Consider the following 22,004-nt stretch of genomic DNA (forward strand, 5'->3'; position numbering starts at 1 on the left):
TTCATATGTTTGTAACTGGACAAAAACATAACATTATTAAACAATAGATATATTTATAATTTATATAATAGAGTAAACAATAAATTGAATATTGTTCTATCATTGCACAATCTCCTCGTAAACCAAGCAAATAATTTGTCATTTGTGAAAGCAGAGTTTTAAAATTCGGCTCCAACAGGAACTCAGATACATAAGAAGTTTGAGTTACACATGAGATTATATATGTAGCTAACTCGGAAATGACGTCAGCATTCAACCGTTAAAAATTGACTACACTCACATGTCAGATTCGAATCCACCAATTTAACATGAATTACACTAAACCTACCACTGAACCATACATATTTATTAGTATATGCTACACAAACATATTATATATATAATAACAATAAATTATGTTTTATTTTTACATTATATAATATTTGACTTAAATAATTTATATACATATCTTTAATTTAAATTAATTATTTCTTTGTATAAAATAAAAATAAAGATGAATTTGATTATTTAACACTTTAATGTGGTAATTAAATTAACATGTTGTATTGTTGTATAATTAACTCAAATAAATTATATAATATATTTTAATTAAAATTACATATTAATTTATGAAGTTTAACTAATTCATAATTTATTTTTTCTCTCAATACTACAAAAAAAATTTAAAGCTTTTTTAAGACATTATATGAATTTTATTAAAATTTATATATATATATATATATGACATAAATATTTTATAAAAAAAATTATTTCAGTTCTCTATTTTAGCTACTCAAATTTGATAGGAGCACTTTTGAGGCCTGAGGATCACTTCAAAAATCCTTTCCCAAAATAGGTCTGTGAGTAAATATACAAAGAAATTTGATTTGGGTTAAAATTAATCCAATTTTATTTTATTCGAGCTAAAGGTAATATGGTTATTACAACTGTTAAAAGCTTTTGTTATAACCATGCAAACGGACACATGTATATTTTTTAATCTTGCTATTGTTTTTGTTAAAGTTAATTTATTTTTAGGGCTTCTGATGCTAATTTTTGAAACTTCATTAAAATGGTGGATGCTTGAGAGGTTAACACATGTAAAAATTTACTTTTTTGTATGACCTTCAATTGTATATATCTATAGGCAATAGATATAGATTATTAATTATTGATAATTTATTTTAAAAATATTAAAGTCTAATTTTAAAAATAAATATGATTAATAAAAATTAAAATAAAATAAAAACTTTAGAAAATACTCTCGTTACAAGAAAGTCCCATAAAGTCATTTTTCGTTAAAGAAAAATTTCCGATGACGTTAGTCGCATATAACTGTTCTCATTTAAATAAATAGTGATAAATGTGTTAAGCCTATTAAATTTTAAGGGTAATATATGCTCTCTGTATAAATTTAATAAAGAGCCTGGTAACTCTTATAAATCCTATTAAAATAATTTATTTATTATATTTTCACTCTACTACATATTTATTATACAAAAAAGTCTTATTCCAACACATTTAAAAAATGTCTTTTTATTTTTTAATAAATTAAACAAATTATATATTTTTTTGACTCGGTATATTTTGTCTTGTGTAAAGATGTCTCACAAGTGTTTCTAAATAATCGGTGTCCAAAAAACAGTCTTTTGTATCAAGGATTTCATCACCACACCAAACAAGAGTAAATATTTTGCTCCCTGAAATTTTTTTGGGTCAACTTATAATATGCAAATTTTTCCGATCAACGATAATCACATTGTTGCAAATCTTCTTGGGTCAATAGTCCTCACAGTAGTGCCAAATCTCTAGTTGGATGAGAGATACTCGTGATAGGAAAAATAAAAAATAAAAAAAAGGATAAATAATTGGTCAATTGGAAACCCAAGTTTTCCGTAAATTCTAAGTTGCAGTTTCGCTGGGGTTTCGTAGAAACATCAGTGTTGAAATTTGGATGCAATCTTTAAAACAAAGTTGAAAGTGAAAGGTGCATTGATTATAATATAATGAATCTAATACGCGCAGTTTACCGATTCAACCTTCATCTTCCTTTTGTTGTTCGTTCCTAATCCTGCACCTCATCATGTAATATTTTCTCATCTTAGCTAGGTAGCTAGGAAGAATGAAAGCTGTGCCTCTTGAGCCTTGTTTCATTTTCATTCTGTTTGTGATCTCAACCACTGTTCCAACTTGTTTCTGTGAGGATGATAGTAGTTACACGACCTGTAGTAACGCTTTCAGGTGCGGAAGTAGTGTCACAAATCTCAAGTACCCATTCTGGGGAGGAAACAGAGATAAGTATTGTGGTTCACAGGAGCTCACATGCGAAGAGAATGTCCCCAAGATAACCATCCATGACACCAAATACCGTATTCTTCATTGGGATGATGCAAAGACACTCACAGTCGCTAGGGACGATTGGAGTAACATCTGTGTGGTGGGTGGTTACAAGAACATCACATTTGATAATACTCCCTTTCAATATGATTATGATGTGCTTTTTAACTTGACGCTGTATTATGAGTGCCCTTCAAGTTCAAACCCCAATAGCATCACGAATCCCTATAGTACTGGCTGTGGAAATGATGTCTACTACACTTTCGGACCTTTCCCTTATTCGTATACTGGGCCATGCAAGATTGTGGTCATTCCTATTTCTCAAAACATCACTTCACTTGTGTCTGCCGATTCCAATGCAATAAACACAGCACTGAATGACGGTTTCGGATTGGAGTGGACGGGAAATCAGGATCAGTGCAAAACTTGTACTGATTCTGATGGAAAGTGTGGCTTCGATGCTGCAAAATTTCAATGTTTCTGCAAGGATGGACTTCAAAATGCTTCATGTCCACACTCAGGTATGCTTGCTATAGCTTCTTCATTTCTCAGACTTTTTTTTATTCAAGGTAATAATCTATACACTTGACAATTAATTATATCTTTTAATAATATTATTTATTTATTTAATTAAATAAAACTAAAATAATTTAAAATATAATTAGTTGTTGGTGTAAAAAATTTTACACTAATAATATATGGATGGTTAATTTTTTTATTTATTTTCATTTCGAGTTTAGTTAAAACATCTCTAAAGAAAGAAAGTATTTTATGTTCTTAAAGCATTTTTTTATGGGCTTTTATGACACATCGAATTTAAGAAGTTTCCTAAATTTTGTTTCAATCAAATTATTAACTTGGAATCTTAATCACTTTCTTCTTTTTTTTTTTTTTTTCATAAAAGTTGGTTCTTGAAAATTTTTATGTAAAAATGATTCTTACAATATAGGAAAATTTGTAAGACCGGATTGTTGTATTTAAGAAGCGCAGTTGAGAATGGCCATTGACTGATCACATCTAAAGTTTTTTCATGTTAAGAGTTTTAGCTTCTTTTGACTTTTCCCTTCTTTTGTATTTAATACATCCGCACACCTTTCTGACCGTTGACGGTTGAGCCTTTTCTTCTTATGGAAAATATTACTGTATAGATATGAGGTAGGAGTAAGTAGCATTCAACAGTGTTCATCTCCCTTTAAAAGAAAATCATGTTCTATATGGGTAATCAACTAATCACCCATGTGTTATACTCTAAAATAAAAAATAAAAAAATACATATGCTATATTTTTGAACTCGAAATGAAAAATTTATAATAGCACACGCACTTCTAAATTAATTGACCTGGATTCTCTTACTACCCCTATGTTCTTTAACCATAAATTAAGGTGAGAATGAGATAAAAATACATATAACAATGCAATGAAAATTAATAGAAAATGATAACTATTAATAAATAAAATTATTATAGACACGTCTTTCACCTAAAAAATATTATTATAGAGACGTGTTCATATATTTCTTCCCTTTAAAATATGGGTTTCCTTCTTTGACTTATATTAGCCTTATCACTTATATTTATTTATGGGTTTCACTAGCTAAATATTATATCTGTTTTTATAAATTAGTTGACTAAAGTTGAAAAGAAGTTATATTTATAATTTTTTTACACTTTTTTATATTAAAATATATATTTTGTTCATTAAACATGATTTTAATTAAATCGGTATTTAAAATACTATATCTTTTCGGTTAAATAATGTATTTCTTTCTGGAAAATTCATCAATAGTCTGCTTAAAAAATTTTAGTTGTCATTTTAAGTTAAAATCTAGGGATAATAGTCATGATTTGTTGTCATGGTTTATAATTACATTTAAATCTTGGATTCCAGGTCTAAACAGAAACCAATTTCCGGATTTTGGCTCGTTCTCCGTCAAATATCTGCAAATAATTATTGCAATATTTCAATTCAAAGGTTTCTTGATATTGTTAAACTCATTTATTTCAAAATATTAATAAGTATCAATCGACATCACATATTTAAAAAATAAATTATGTGTTCCATAGAGTAAAACAGAGCTATATTTCGATTAAAAAAATGTTATATTTAAGTAAAAAAAGTAATTAATTTCGCACAAATTAAAATTTGATATATATATATATATATATATATATATATGTATATAATTTTTACAATTTTATACAAAAATATATACTAAAATTTTTAAAATATTATTGACCATATTCATAATAAATACTATTTTCATTTATTACTATAAGAGTAATTTTAGATTAAGAACATTAAGATTAATTTAATTAAAAAAATTTCATATTTCAATTAAAAAAAATTCCAACACTTTTTGTTATATATAAGTTTAGAGAGAGTATTTATCAACAATTAAATTACAAAAATATGATAATTAGTTAAATTACACAGTCCATTAAATTAACAACATATATGTAATATATATAGTATTTTCACCCATTTATTTTTTCTTATTTACAATATGGGTGGAGCCAATTCAATCAAGCATTGTGATTTAATTTTAAGAACATATTTAATTACTAAAACTCTTCAATCCAGCGATAGTCGTGAGCAAGGTTAGCCTTTGATTGAGATAGGAGATATTCATGGAAAAAAAAAAAAGTTACAATCATAATTATATCTTAAAATTTGAATTGACTAAGCAAATTCATTGTATTTAATTATTGACCATTAGCTTGGTCAAACAGTTCACTTGCTAATGCCTGAGTAACATGGACTAGAGCTAGTCCAATACCATTTGGAGGCTTTTTAACCTTTTGGGAGTATGTTTTTTAAAATTTTTTCGAAATAAGTAATTTGGAAGTCATATTCACGACTTTTACTTTTTTTTATTTCCTTTATTTTTATGTTGTAATTTTAAACATGATTTTTATTTATTTTTAAAAAAGATGGCACGTCGTGTATCCTTTTCTTTTAGTTTTTTTACATTAAAATACTATTTTTTACGTACACTTTTTTTTAGAAAAAGAATGTATCTTAAAAATATTTATTTATTTTATAAAAAGGATTAGTCCCTAATGGATTAAAAAGTCACCATTAATTAATTAATTTGGACTATATATATATATAAAAGAATTATAATAATATTAGTGTAATTTTTATTAAGTATTATACCGTTTAATAATTTTATATTAAATATAAATTTTGTAAATTAAATTGTTAGATTAAAAATTTAGATCACTTTATATTTATATTTATATTTATATTTATATTTATATTTGTATTTATATTTATATATTATGACATTACTACTCCATCATGCGAATGATATATGTTGATTGTTTTCCAGGAAAAAGAAAAGTCCGATTGCTAACAAAAATCTTGATTATTGCATCCACAATTGTTGCTGTAACACTTATCTTTTTATGCTACTATTTGACAAAGAGGAAATCAAGCTTCAACCACTTCCACATGTCAAAAAAATTTGTGTTCGCATCAAAAAAGAATATTAAGAGTCTTCTTAGAGAAAATTGTAAGTATTGTTAAAGACAAAACATGTTAAATATATGCCTTTTAAGTTTCAACAATTTTTTCAACTTAATTAATTTTATAATTCAATCATATTTATTTTATCCAGTTGGCAATGAAAGTGTCACACTAGAACACTTGCGGTTCAATTTAGCTACAATTATAACAGCAACTAACAACTTTTCAAATGAGAATAGGATTGGTAAAGGAGGATTTGGAGAAGTTTATAAGGTGAGAAACTAATATATATATATATATATATATATATATATATATATATATATATATATATATAATATAGTTATTTTTGTATTTTTATCTTTTCTTATAAGTAATCATTTAATTTTTAGGGAATTCTCCTTGATGGACGACAAATAGCAGTAAAAAGACTTTCAAAAAGTTCTATGCAAGGTGCAAATGAGTTCAAGAATGAAGTTTTAGTGATAGCCAAACTTCAACATAGAAATCTTGTGACATTCATTGGTTTTTGTCTTGAAGGACAAAATAAAATACTTATATATGAATATGTGTCAAACAAAAGCCTTGACTATTTTTTATTTGGTATGAAGCTTACTCTTAAACACCTTAATTAAATAAAGTTTATTGATTATATTTGTGCATTACACACACACATATATATGTTTATGTATATACATGTTTCACTTATATACATTTTTTACTTTGACATATAGATTCTCAACGGTCAAAGTTGTTGAATTGGTTTGAACGTTACAATATTATAGAAGGGATTGCCAAAGGAATTCTTTATTTACATGAACTTTCTCGCCTCAAAGTTATACACCGTGATCTCAAACCAAGTAATGTTCTATTAGATGAAAACATGATTCCAAAAATTTCTGATTTTGGTCTAGCTAAAATTGTTGAAATAAATCAAGACCATGAGGGTACAAATAGAATTGTCGGAACATTGTAAGTCTAGAGTTTTTTTTTCCTTGTTATTATTTCATTCTTATTTCCTCATATGATGTGTTTTGGCTAATTTTTTTTTTTTTTACTTTATAGTGGTTATATGTCTCCAGAATATGTAATGTTTGGACAATTTTCAGAGAAATCTGATGTTTTTAGTTTTGGAGTCATGATTCTAGAGATTATTACTGGAAAAAAGAATTTGAGTTCTTATGAACTGCATCGTGTTGCTGATGGCCTCTTAAGTTATGTGAGTATAATAATCTAATAATTTGTCCCTTTGCTAAATTGTTTATATGTTACATTTTCAATATTTACTAATTGTTATAGCCTATTTAAGATTGAATTTTTAATTTATATTGGAATTAATTTTGATTTTTAATTTGACAAATTGTTCTAGGTTTGGAAACAATGGAGGGATCAAACACTATTAAGCATATTAGACCCAAGTATTGAAGAAAATTATTCTAAAATAGAAGTTGTTAAGTGCATTCAAATTGGTTTATTATGTGTTCAACATGATCCTAATGCTAGACCAACAATGTCAACCGTTGTTTCGTATCTTAGTAATTACTCAATTAACTTGCCAACTCCAAAAGAACCTGCATTTTTCTTGCATGGCAGAATGGATCCAACAACATTCCCACAAGAATCAAGTTCCAATCAATTTATCAATAGATACATTCCATTATCTATTAATGAAATGTCTATAAGTGAATTTCTTCCTCGATAATAATTTTTTTTCTTTTGATATTGTTGTTTAAAAAGAATACTAAGTGATGTAATATCTCAATATCTTTCTCGAGAATGAAATGTATAATTCATATGATTTATGTGATAAATATTCCTTTGTTAATTTTTTCTTCATTTTTTTTCTTTATTTTAAGATATTGCATTTGAGATATGAAAAATATATTAAATTTTATTTATAACTTTTTTACTTAGTAATTCGTAATGTCTTGATTCATATCTACTTTAGAGAAGATTAAGAACAATAATATTTTGTAATTCAATTATTGGATAAGCTCAATTTATAAAGAATACTAAGTGATATAATATTTCAATATCTTTCTCAAGAATCAAATGTATAATTTATATAATTTATGGTAAATTAATGTAAAATTACTTGTTAATTTTTTCTCCACTTTTTCTTTATTTTAAGACAGTGCATTTGAGATATGATAAATATATTAAAATTTCTTCATATACTTTTTACTTAGCAATTCGTAATGTCACCATACTAAACAATATATTAAACTAATTTAATGTTATATCATTAATTTAAATTAAGTTTTGGCATAACTAATTTGTATAAGAGTTCAACATCAATTTTTAATTTACTCGATTATATAACTTTTCTCATTTAAGAAAATAATAAAATGTTGTAATGTTTCAGAGTGTGCAGATCTGGTGTCTGGCGTGTTGCAAAGAGAATTTGAAAAGCTAAACAAAATGGGCCTGTGCCCAAATGCATGACATCGAGCCCTTGTTGGCTAAGAGACTTCTATTGAGTTTGGGCCTACGTGCCCCATTAATTAAAACTTTTGCAACCTTGCCTTCTGCACCGTTGAAATTACTACCTACCATCTTCTTTTCTTTTTGAAAAGTTCTCAAAATATTTTTATAACCTATACACTGTCAGTATAAATTTTTTTTATACTGGCAACTAATTATATCTTTTAGTTGTGTCATGTCATTATAAATACATTTATTTTTAACAGTAATATGACATAAATAAAAGATATAATTAATTGTCAATATAAAAAATCTTTACACTAGTAATGTATAAGTCATTAACTCTATCTTTATACCCTCCCCTTTTACTTCCCCACTTCAGCATTCATTATTTTCTTACTTCACCTTCTATCCTCATGATCTTCATCTACATAAAGAAACGTGTTCCGAATTAAGTTTTTTGGAATATAATTTATGCATTTCAAAATAAGTGTTTCAGAGCATAAATTAATCTGGATTTTTTTTTCCCGTTTTATGTTCTAGATTAGTTAATCAAAAAAGTCGTACTTACTGGAGTTTCTTTGCTCAGTCTAGAATAAAATGAGTAAAAAAAATATACCATTTTCTTTAGCCTTTAAAGTATTTAATAATTCCTTAATTATTAGTTGTAATTTTTTTAATAATAGTCAACATTCATTTTCTTTGAAATTTTGGATTAACTATAAAAAGACATATTTTCATTTTAGATTAAGTATTTTGAACACATTTATAAATTTTTGATGAATGTTTCTAGACATATTTGGATTGAATGTTTTGACGTCCTTTATCACACATATATAGATAAATTTAAAATTTCTTAATATATTTATAAAAATTAATCTAAATCTGCATAAATAATTCAAATTAAATCTCTAACATAGGGTAAGAGTATCACATAACAAACTCCCTACTAAGTGAAAACATAAAACTAAACTTTAATCCTATCATAAGAATTAACAAAAATATTATTCATAATCCAAGTCTTGATATCACATGACTTACTAGAACACTCCTAAAATAAGGATTATGTCTTGTCATCGACATCATCAAGATCCTGATAAACATTACTTACCACAACATTCATACAACCAAGACATGAAAACAAAGAGAGTGAAAAAGCTTCTCACTCTAGCTCATGACATAGAATAAGGGATAATAATAAAACACAATTAATATATTATTAATACAATAACATTAGTAGATATTTATCATTATCAAATAACTCATACATCACCATCCACTACAAGAAAAATGTAAATTTTTGACGGAAAATTTCTGACGGAATATTCCGTCGGAAATTTCCGACAGATTTATTTCCGACGGAATTTTTCGTCGAAAATCTTATGTTTAATTATTATTTTTTATTTTTATTTTTAATTTCTTTTTTTAATTTCTTATTTTTAATTTCTTATATATATTTGTAGTATTAAAAATTTTATATATCTTTTAAAGGTATAAATATATATTATAATTATTTATTACAAGTTTTTTATATATATCTACGATTAGTATTAAAGATGAAAATAAATTAGGTTATACTATATTTTATTATAATTTACTTGGTTTGAACCTAACTTTCTTTAAAAATATATATTTTAAGTGTGACTTATTTATCTATCATAGATAATTTTTAAATATTTGGATAGAACTACAATCATATAGACTTATTTTATAATAATTTAACACTATTAAAAATATAAAAATCTATATGTTAAATTTATAAAAATAAAGTTTAATTTATTTATGATATAAATATGTTTTTAATATCTAATATATATTTTTAGATGATAATTTATTTTAAAATATATCTTATAATAACAATTCTAAATGGAATATAAATCTTATGATTTTTCTTATTTTGATTTTTTTAATCAATGTATACAATTTTACTATTTTGATTTTTTCAATCAACGTATACAATAAATAAAAAACACAAAAGAAAACCATGCATGCTACAAATTTTATTTTATCAAAAAATTATTTGTTTTAATATATTACATTATATATGTGAATATTAAGACATATATATATATATACATATATATATTATAATTAAACTTTTTTTAAAAATTAATTCATTATTAAGAATTTTTTTTATCACATGAGAATTAATTTCCTTCAAAAATTTGACAGATATCAAATAAATAAACATTTTTTCTGAATCTATATATTTATTTTATTAGAATATAATTTTTATTTTTTAAAATATATTATTTTTTTAGATAAAAAATTATGTATATGTCAAATAGTAGTGAGGGCAAGTGCCTCACCATTCCAAACGTGCAGTTGTCGCTGTATATATATGTATGTGTATATATATATATATATATATATATATATATATATATATATATATATATATATATATAATATAGGGGGTTATAATTATATCGGTGTAACTTTTACTAAGTATTATGCCGCTCTATAACTTTATATTAAATGTGAATTTTGTAAATCTAACCGTTAAATTGAAAGTTCATATCACTTTATACATGTATATCAAATTTTGTTAAAATTGAACAATAACTGGAAGATAATCCAAGTGTTCATATTTTAGTGTATTTTGAAATGAATATATTACATCAATTTTGTTTTATAAAAATGAAGTATCAAATCATCTTGGATTAATATAAAGTTTTGTATATATAATCTATAAGAGATATGAACTTTCAATCTAACAGTTGGATTTACCAAATTCACATTTAATATAAAGTTATTGAGCGGTGTAATACATTGTAAAAGTCGCATTTAATATATATATATATATATATATATATATATATATATATATATATATATATATATATATATAAGGGGGGTTATAATTACAATGGTATAAATTTTACTAAGTGTTACACCGCTCAATAACTTTATATTAAATGTGAATTTTGTAAATTCAACCGTTAAATTAAAAAAAAATTTACTCTTAAATCATATATATATATAGACACACATGCACACACACACATATGTATATATATATGAGGGAGTTATAATTACAATGGTATAAATTTTACTAAGTGTTACACCGCTCAATAAATTTATATTAAATGTGAATTTTGTAAATTCAACCATTAAATTGAAAATCTTTTACTCTTAAATCATATATACAAAATGTTATATTAATCGAAGATGATTTCTTATAAAACAAAATTAAATCTGTCGAAAAATTTATATTTTTGATGAGAAAATTTTTGTAGGAAAAGCTATATTATTGATAGAATATTTCAGACAAATTTATATTTGTCGAAAATGTAAGAACTGGTTTTAAATTTGATATGAAAATATTATGATATAATTAGATAAGATTTTAAGTTAGTATTTTTATTAATGGTTGATAATTAAAAAATAAAACATGGATAAATACATTTTTTAAATTTTATATGTTTGATTTAAGATAACTTACAAAATAACTCTTGGTAAAGTTATTCCGCTCAATAACTCATGGTGTGTTGAATTTCATCGATCCAATTAATTGTTAAATTAAAAGTTATTAAATTTTACTAATAATTAATATAAAAATTAATTATTTTTGGAATAAATTATTTACTAATTAACAATATAATTGAAATATTATTTATTTTAAATTATTTAACTAAAATCTTATTGACAATTTACTATATGATCTTAATATTTTTGTATAACTAATATCTGGTTTTAAATTTGATATGAAAATATTATATATAATTAGATAAGATTTTAAGTTAGTATTTTATTAATAGTTGATAATTAGAAGAAAAAAAATAAGGATAAATATATTTTTTTAAATTTTATATGTTTGATTTAAGGTAAATAAATATATTAAATTAATTAATAATTTATTTAAAATATTAAAATTTAATTTATTAGTATGTAATAAATAAATATTTATAATTTTATAAATTATATTATCATTATAAATTATAAAATTAAATAATTTAAATGACAATTTTAAATAAAAATAAGTAGATGTTAATTATATAAGTAAGTACATATAAATAAAGAATAATTAAATATATTATTATTATTATTATTATTATTATTATTATTCGTAATATAAAATTATTATATATTATTATTATAGTACAAATATGAGATTGTATATTTGAGGATGACTTAAATGAATTAATTTGTACAAATTATACTGACAACATACATAGACATTTCGGTAGCTTACTCATCAGAACTTCACAGTTAAGCGTGCTTGACCTGGAGTAATATTGGGATGGGTGACCTTCTGGAAAGTCTCCCAGAAATTGCACAAGTAAGGATAAAACACGCTAAATAGTGAAATATTGTGAAAAATAGAACCCTTGAGAGGCCAAATATGAGAGTTGTTACATTAATAAATTTATTAAAATTTAAAAAAAATTATAATATCTGACGGATTTTTCCGTCGGAAATTTTGACAGCAATTTTCGACGGATTTTTTTCCGACGAATTTTTTTTTTCGACGCCACTTTTTCCGACGGATTGAAATCCGTTGGAAAAAGCAAAATCCGTCGAAAATTTACCTATTTCTGTCGGAAATTTCCGTCGAAAATCAGCATTTTTCTTGTAGTGATCACACAATCACTCATTTATAACACATAATCATTTATCACCATCACACAATCACTAATTCATAATACATTGATCATTACAATTCATGTATATGCAATATGAAATGCAATGGACATAGATTCTGAATTTGCATGCATTTAATACTAATTTCAAGATATGCGTGTTGCATATTAAATGATTTATTGATTTATCAATTTATGTGCATATGACACATGTCACACAAACTTTTTCATATCATGAAATCACTATATATTCACATATATTCAACAATTTGCTACTCAAATGATTTGCCATACATATAATTTGACATTCTCTCAATTGTTATTTACCAAACATAGATTTTACTATATACACAATTTGCCAGGAGTCAAATATCTCATTCAAGTAGTTTGTCAAACATACCTATTTATTTCATACTCATCAATATTCAATTTACTCAACCAATCTCTTTAGCTCTCACGAAAGAGCAATCTCTACACCCAACATAGCTCGTCCAGAGAGCACTCATAGCTCTCAAGATAACTCCCACCTGGTGTGACTAGTGTCACGCCTAACAAGGTAGCCAACAAGGACTCCCCTGGAGTCCTTATGTTCGGTAGGCCTCAATCCACACTCGACGTGAGTATCATAGAGACTTGTGGCCTCAAAAGCGCTTGGCGAGACATGTCCCTCACTCAAAGTAGACCAAATAGAGAGCGGACTCTACTCTTGGGTACTACAACACTCGGCAAGATGCGAAAGTGGCACCCAATGCCATATCAAAAAAACCAAACCTGCAAAATTGCAAAACATATGGTTTACAAACAAAAACTTGCATAAAACAATTCATTTGGTAAAACACCCACAAGAACCCATAGACAACTTATATAATTACAAATTATATCAACTCAGGAGCAATACATGGGAGGAAAATAAACAAGAACAAAAAAACAATTGAGATTTCTCCTTTTCATACAACGCATACAATATACAGAGGTTAGGGCCCAACCTCACTATACTCATCAGTTACCCCATGTCCTAGAGCAAGAATTATCATTTTCCCCTTACCTCAATCAACAAATAGAAAAGAACGTGGGTCTTTGGGATGATCTCCTCCTATCTTCTCTCCTCCTGGTTCTTGCGTCTCTCTTTTTAATAAATTTAAACCTTATTCATCCTCCTCTAACTTATCCTTAGTTACTCATTTATAATTCTAGTTACCTATTCCTTCTCCACTTTAATAATAATAATAATAAATAAAATAAATAAATAATATTATTATAATAATATAAAATATAATCATCACATAATTTACTCAAAATAAATATATAAAATATAATTTCAAGATTAAAGTATTCTCTGACATCCACCCTTTAAATTTTATAATAAAATATATATTATTAATTTAATTAAAAAACGTAGGTGTTACGAATGTTCTTGGACGTATTTTTACATTTGGGAGGGGAAAGAATAGGTTTTAAGGGTGTTTTTGAAACTTTTGAAGGGTGAAAATAACAACTGGTATAGTGTAAATAAAAGCTTTATTCTTGTTATTTTTATTTTCCCTAAAAGGCACACTACTAGAAAAGGGTCATTTTCATGCGAATTTTTCTGCAAAAAAATATTTGCAGATATTTTTTGCGAATTTTCCTGCAAAAAAAATAATCGCAGAATTTTTTTGCAAATTTTCCTACAAAAAAATATTCGTAGAATTTTTTTGCGAAAAATAATTTGCAGATATTTCTTACAAATTTTGCTACAATTTTAATGATCATAGAAAAAAAAATTTCATGGTAAAAATTCGTAGAAAATATTGTAAGAATTTTATTTTATTTCTTTCAGATTTTCTTGCAAAAATAAATTCGCAAGTAATGTTTACTAAATGATAAAAACAATTTGCATGTAACTTTTCCTGCGGATTTTTTTGCAAATTTTAATACGCAAGAAAAATAAAAAAGTATATATTTAAATTTATAAGTTTAATATTTTTAAAAAAACTTCAAGTCCCACATCGATTGAAAATAAAACAATTAAAGAGTATATAAGTTGGGGCAATACTTACCATATAAGTTAATTTGTATAGTTGAGTGTTAGGCTTATAATCTACAATCTTATAATTTAAAAGATTATATATCACATGTTGGAGGCATGGAAACAAATGCTTCGAATGAATTCATTGTGAGTATTTGAAAGTTGAAGAATTATTGATAGAATTAATAGTAATTTCTTTAATTTTTTTGTAAAATCCTGCAGAATTTCTTGAGAAAAAATTCACAAGAAACTTTCCTGCAAATTTTTTTTGCAGGAAACTTTCTTGCAATTTTTTTTTTGCAAGAAACTTTCCTGCGAATTTTTTTCACAAGAAATTTTGCAGGAAAACTTCCTGCGAATTTTAAAATTCGCAAAAAATATATTATTCACAAAGGTATTACTTGCAGATAAAATTTTGCAGAAAAATTTGTAGGAAGAGCATTTCTTGCATTAAGAGAAATTCTAGTAGTGGCATGTAGTTGTATAACTGGACCTTGTATTATGATTCGGTAATAAAGTGATTTTTTTGAAGAATATCATTAAAAAATCTAAATATTTTTAGTTATTTTTGTTTCTTACAAAACTTTACCTTTTAGAACTATCTATAACAAATCCTGATTATTAGGTAAAGCAAAAAAATAAAATATCACTAAACTAAAAAGTAAATATCCGTCTGTGTTTACAACTTTGTTTTTCCTAACACAAACCACTTTTTACTAATTTACAAGTTAAATATTGAGTTTTTTACTCAAATAATACATTTTGAAATTTTTTTTACCCAAATAGCAACTGTGCAAATTTATTTCCTCAACTAGTACCATTCAGTGTTTACATTTTTTTTAAATTTTGTTTTGGACTCAGGTGATCTGTGAATTTTGCATTTGGAACGACCCGTTCTGCAACTAGAACGAGCCGTTCTAGAGTTGAGTTTTATCTCATAACCTCAATGTTGGAACGACCCGTTCTAAAATAGGGATTTTAGCCCTTTTTAGTAGTTTGAAACGGGCCGTTCTGCTTTTGGAACGACCCGTTCTGCTTTTAGAACGACCCGTTCTGGCCATTTCTATGCATTGTCTTCTTTTATCAATGTAATATGAATTTTAATGTTTAAGATTTTTACTTTTAATGCACTATGTCACTTATAAACTATTATAAGTATATTATTTGAACATGTTTTCGTAGTGTGATGAGCAGGCTATCCATATTTTTCATTATTAGTCACAGTTTGACTCGTACAAGTTTCGAATCTATTAAGACAAGGTTCCATTATTATCATCTCGTGTTTTCAAGTTTAAGACACTATAGCTTCATACTTTAAAGGTGTTTCCTTTAAATCTAGCTTCAAACTTAGCATTGTGGCGAACACAATTTACTCTTTCAACACAAACACAACGTAGTCTCAAAGACTAACGTCAAGTAATTAAATTTATTGAATATTAACACTATAAATATAACTAAATAAATTTATTAAAACTCATTACAACAATAAAATCAATGGTGGCGGGTACTAAATCCATGACCAATATTTGGACATGTCTTCCTAGTGTGACCAGAGGTGTGACAATAGGAACAATTTTTTACACGATTATGTTGTTCTCTAATGTCCATCTCTGTTCTAATCCTGTTGGACTTTGGCTGACCCTTGGAAGTCCTCTTAAGTTCTGGATTTGGCCACATAGTTGGTTGGACCAATGTAAGTAGGCCAATAATCTTCATGTCGGAGCTCTAACATGAAGGACAGTTTGGAGAGCTCCGACATGAAGATTATTGGCCTACTTACACTAGTCCATGTGGCCAAATCCAGAACTCAAGAGGACTTTCAAGGGTCGGTTAAAGTCCAGCAGGATTAGAACAGAGATAGACATTAGAGAACAATATAATTGTGTAAAAAATTCTTATTGTCACATCTCTGGTTATATTAGGAAGACATGTCCAAATAATGTATAATTATAATAGTTTATAAGCGACATAGTGCATTAAAAGTAAAAATCCTAAACATTAAAATTCATATTACATTGATAAAAAAAAATAGGGCATAGGAGTGGCCAGAACGGGTCGTTCCAAACTACTAAAAAGGGCTAAAATCCCTAGTTTAGAACGGGTCGTTCCAACATTGAGGTTATGAGATAAAACTCAACTCTAGAACAGCCCATTCTGATTTAAGAACGGGCCATTTCAGATGCAAAAAAAAAAAAAAAACACACGAGAGTGCATGCAGAACGGCCCGTTCTGGTTGCAGAACGAGTCGTTCCAGATGCAAAATTCACAGATCACTTGGGCCCAAAATGAAAAAGAAAATTAAAAAAATGCGAACAGTAAATGGTGTTAGTTGGGAAAATAAATTTGCACAGTTTCTATTTGGGTAAATTTTTTTAAAAATGTATTATTTGTGTAAAAAACTCATTAAATATTACCTATTTTCATTTTTAACAGTCATTAAGGCTTTTTTACACAACAAAAAATACAACATTTTTTTTTGTTTTTCTTAAAATAATTTTAGTGTTTTCTATTATATGTCCTTTTTCATTTTCACTCTATAATAAAATACACATAAATTGTGAATGAAAATCAATTAAAAACAAGATAAAAAATAAGAATATAATTGAATAAAAAATAATAATGTTTTTTTTAATTTAGAAAACGACACATTAAAAAAAATACTTTACTAAAAATCCAACAGTATAGAAAGAAAGGGGCCGGGAGTAGGAAAGTACAAAGAATTTAAATTATTTTATTATGATAATCGAAAAAATCTAAACTTCCAAAGGCAAGGTGAATTAATTTTATTTTGAGGTATTAATTAGGAAATAAATGTACTAATTAATAGGAGAGGTGGGTTTGAATAAAAGAACAAATAGCATAGGATTTATAGTTGTTGTAGACCGGACAAATTTGATTTCTAATTAGCATATTAATTAATCCGCTTAATGAAACATAAGTAGCCGTAAAAGAGCAGCTTAATTTCTTCATATAAATAAGGCCATCCCATTTTAAAAAATAGAAGGGAAAGTAGTTGAATTAATTAAGTTATTCAATTTATAGCCTAAATGGTTTAATATTTGAATTCTTTTATAAAAATTGGTGCTGAATTTCAAATATGAAGTTGCATATTAGAATAAATACTATTTTATTAAATTAATATATATTATTCAATTTTCTATACTTTGCATATAGTCAACGTGAACTAACCATCCAAACTTTTCCACAAGTCACAGTTACCACTGCCTTATATCTTTGAAAGCAACTTATTCCATTGTATATGATAAAAACTATTTCCTTCTTTAGAGTCACACAGTATCTGTATTGTTACACACATTTTGTTTGGCCAATGGCTTCCCTGCTTATTCACCTCTCTCCTATCCTTATTCTCCATCACTTAATTATCCTCCTCATATTGATTCAGATACCTCCATATTCAAGCTCCAATGATGATTATAAGGATTGTACTAATCCGATCAGTTGTGGGAGTATAACAAACATAGGTTTTCCATTCTGGGGAGAAAACCGCCCTAGAGAGTGTGGCCACCCTCTGATGCAACTCACCTGCGTAAAAGCCACCAGCTACATAACCATTAATGATGTCAGGTACCAGGTTTTGGATGCAAACCCTGATAAACATACTTTGAGAATCACTAGAGTGGATTACTTGCGAGACTTGTGTCCAATACTACATGTCAACACCAACCTTGACACTCATCTCTTTGTTTATGATTCAAACTACAATAATCTTACCCTTTCCTATGGTTGTGCTCCTTCGATGAATAGACTCCCTTGTAATGAGGGTTCTAGTGAATATGTTTATCCTCAGTTAGGGTCTCTCCTCCCTCGACCATTTTGCACAGCAAGTGTGGTTGTTCCAGTTTCTCAGTCATTGGTTGATATTAATGATTTCAACCAAGTAGACAATGCAATCATGGAAGGATTTGTGGTGAGATGGATAGTAGGAATTGAAGAATGTGACAGGTGTAAAACATCAGGTGGAGTATGCGGTTTTGACTGGTATGCAAATCAAACATGTTACTGCAGAGATGGAGCTTGTTCTAATTTCTTACCAGATGCCAAAGCACCTTCAGATTCAGGTACCTCTAAGTTCATTGCTGATTAATATATATTTCTGTTTCGCATTTGATTAGGACTAGGTTTTGAGCTGCTTTTGTTTATCTCTCTATACCAACCAAATGTTGATCCAATATTCTAATGTGAACATGTCACTTAATTTGTCTTGTTCATTCTTTGAACAGACAAAATAAACCAACTGTTTGGTTGGTTGAGTTGATTCCATTGTAAACCCCATCCACAATGGCTCTTGATTTATCATGTTGGTCAAAGTACACGCTGGTCTTATTCCTTGTGTTGTGCCTTAGTCCATGCTATTGGCTTTTGGTAGTTCTCAAGTCACAAACTGAAGACACTTTCATCTTAATTTTTTTCCACACGATCTAGAGGCCTTTGATTAGGGTAAAAAAGTCACTATTATATTTGGAAATTGAATGAAATTGGGAGGAAAGAGATGGAATGGGAAATGGTTATCTTTTTTTCTGATCCAAATTGCCGTCACGACATTGACCAATTGTGATTGGTGAAGCGCTTCAACAATTCTCACATTAGAGCCTCAATTTTCTCTCATAAAAAATGAATGACCTGTTTCTAATTCTGGCGTTGATTACTTTTTCTATAACGCAGATGCTGTGATACTTCCGTCTTAGACTATTATTTCTTTTTTCTCTCAAAATATCCTTAGTTAATTAACAATTTTATAAGCAAAACATAATAATAATAATAATAATAATAATAAATGATAAAAATTAATGAAATAATTTCAGGATTAAAGAAAATAATTAAATAAAATATTCAAATATTGATTAATTAATGAAGTGAAAATAAAAAGATATTAATGTTAAATATATTACAAGTAATTTTGAAAAAACAGTTATAATTATTGATAAATTTAATGTTACTAATTAAATTAACAAGCTCTCTTAAATGATTTAAATCAGTTAAAAAATATTATATATAAGAATCAATATTTTTAAAATCAAATTAGTCATTGAATAGATTAATATATTGGTTTAAAGTTCAATGTTTAATCATGATCAAACTGATATTAATTAATAAAAAATGTTATTAAATAACACTAAAATATTATTAAATAAATACAATATCATTTTTTTTACATCGCAAACAAGACAATATTTTATATGTGCTTATATTCGAAGTACAGTTAGAAGTTCAACTCAAATATATCTTATACTTAGTTCGAATATTTAAAATTATAATAAAGAAAGATGTAGAGCCAGTATTATATTTCATCAAAATTTGATAGGTCCATCAATTAAGTTATGTCGGTAACTTTGATAATTTGTATCATTTCTAAAAGTAAGTGGTCATCTTGACTAACTATGTTACTCATGAAGTCTCAAATTGTATGAAGGAAAAAATAATCAACTAAATTAGGCTTAGTATTTTTCTTTCTTAAATAATAAATTAAACTTTAGTTATTGAATTTATGGAAGTCAAAAGAATATTTTATTCTTATTTTTACTTATACGTTGTCTATAGCCACTTTTTTTCTTGTGTGTATACAAACATTCTTTGAATAATAGAAAATAGAACAATGAAATGTAAATACTTCATCAGTTTAAACATATATTTCATTAATATTTATTATTATCTTCTATGATTATTTTCTTATTATGTTGCTGTATTATTTTTCATACTTAACCAATATTTTATCTTGTGCAATTCGCGTATATGTTTATTATGTATACTATAATTGAAATTTATAATAAATTATATATAAATAAATATTATGTTTGAATATATATATTTTATTTAAAATTAGTATACATAAATATATATTTGTAAACATATAAATTATATTTTAAATTTATGATAAATAATTTGTATCGTAATGAAAATTTATTTTTAATTATTAATAATTTATTATAAAATATTAGATTATGATAAATAAAAATCAAATTAAAAAAAATTCTTATAAATCTTTTTATCATTTTTTCTTAAAAAAATGTATAAGATAAAGATTCATATTTAATATATAAAAATGGATTGTCATATTTAAAATACTATATAAATCACATCTATAGAAGAAATTTGTATTTATTATTATTTCTTTTTTGTCTTTTTATCCTTCTTTTATCTCTTTGGGTGTCATGTAGAGATGTCCACCGAGTTTTATACCAAATAAGTCAATATCTAGATTAGATCATACTAAACCCTCGATTATAGTATGAAAGTAAAAAATTCTTTGAATACTTTTATCATCAACTATGCATAGTCTAAGGCAGGATTCATTCTTTTGCGTGTATATTTCTTTCGTCTTTTACAAGAAATTTGAAATTTTGAATGCAAACGGAAGACCGTTTCTTATCAAGTGTAAAAAAGAAAAGAAAAAAGCTCACTACTTCAAAGATTTTCTTTTTCATTTAAAGACAACATTTTATAATAACATTCCCTTCGTTTCTTTTTAACTGTACTTCTCTAAATAATTAAATTTTATTTTTATTTGTAATTTTCATAGTGCAAGATAACAATAATTATTCCTCATTTAGTTAACTTTTAACTAATTCACACAACTAATACTCCTTTACTGTGGAACAGAAATGAAAAAGATACAAAATATGTAAAACTATTATTTTGTACATAAAGAAAAAAATTATCAAATCTTCTTAAGTTATGTAACAAAACCTTAAACTAGACTTAAAAAAGGAGTGAAGGTAATAATAATAGAGTAGCATGTTCCTGCGTGAAGAGAACATAAAGGAACCGGTTGCTTTGTTTATAATAATTACACGTTGATGGTGTGACTTTGGGGCTGCAACATATGTTTATCAAACATTGTCTGACGGTGACTCAGGGCTGCATAAGCATTTATTTAATTAAAGTGATGCTGGCCAAATAAATTTAATAATGATCCTCGCAATTCTTATTAGTCTTACTAGGTACAATAATATTACTTATTCAATTTAGTTTCTTATAACCTCATTGAACATGTTAAAAAAAGAGAGTGAACTTTATTTTTTTTTGTTTTTTTTTTTCTTTCTATTTTGCATGAATATGAAGTCAAGGTAGAATTTGGGTTCAATTTCTTAGTGCGGTCAATAAATGGGACTCTTCTGGAAGCAGACTTTTGGGAGTTTGAAATGAGACAAAAAAAAAACACGGAATCTAGAATAGTGTGTAGGAAA

General features: G+C 26.2%; 2 protein-coding genes across 6 annotated transcripts; both read left to right on the plus strand.

The window, feature by feature from the left end:
* The first annotated feature begins 1,735 nt into the window (after positions 1-1,735).
* Positions 1,736-7,609, plus strand: LOC109801875 (cysteine-rich receptor-like protein kinase 18). 5 transcript variants are annotated; one of them, XM_083073206.1, is made up of 8 exons: positions 1,736-2,885; positions 4,204-4,287; positions 5,648-5,830; positions 5,936-6,057; positions 6,177-6,237; positions 6,519-6,756; positions 6,850-7,003; positions 7,154-7,609. In XM_083073206.1, exons 1-8 carry the CDS (start codon positions 2,102-2,104, stop codon positions 7,484-7,486), a joined length of 1,959 nt encoding a protein of 652 aa, XP_082929332.1. In that variant the 5' UTR covers positions 1,736-2,101; the 3' UTR covers positions 7,487-7,609. The 5 variants fall into 5 exon arrangements, with proteins under 5 accessions (XP_082929332.1, XP_029128091.2, XP_082929330.1 ...); XM_029272258.2 differs by having other exon boundaries at positions 1,738-2,885; positions 6,177-6,387; XM_083073204.1 differs by having other exon boundaries at positions 1,738-2,837; positions 6,177-6,387.
* Positions 7,610-18,073: 10,464 nt separating this feature from the next.
* Positions 18,074-19,130, plus strand: LOC114916140 (LEAF RUST 10 DISEASE-RESISTANCE LOCUS RECEPTOR-LIKE PROTEIN KINASE-like 2.4). The gene is made up of 2 exons (XM_029272259.2): positions 18,074-18,878; positions 19,041-19,130. Exons 1-2 carry the CDS (start codon positions 18,128-18,130, stop codon positions 19,073-19,075), a joined length of 786 nt encoding a protein of 261 aa, XP_029128092.1. The 5' UTR covers positions 18,074-18,127; the 3' UTR covers positions 19,076-19,130.
* Positions 19,131-22,004: the final 2,874 nt, after the last annotated feature.

The sequence above is a fragment of the Cajanus cajan genome, chromosome 4 (genome assembly GCF_000230855.2).
Source record: "Cajanus cajan strain Asha chromosome 4, NIPB_CcT2T_4, whole genome shotgun sequence".
Taxonomy (NCBI): Eukaryota; Viridiplantae; Streptophyta; class Magnoliopsida; order Fabales; family Fabaceae; genus Cajanus; species Cajanus cajan.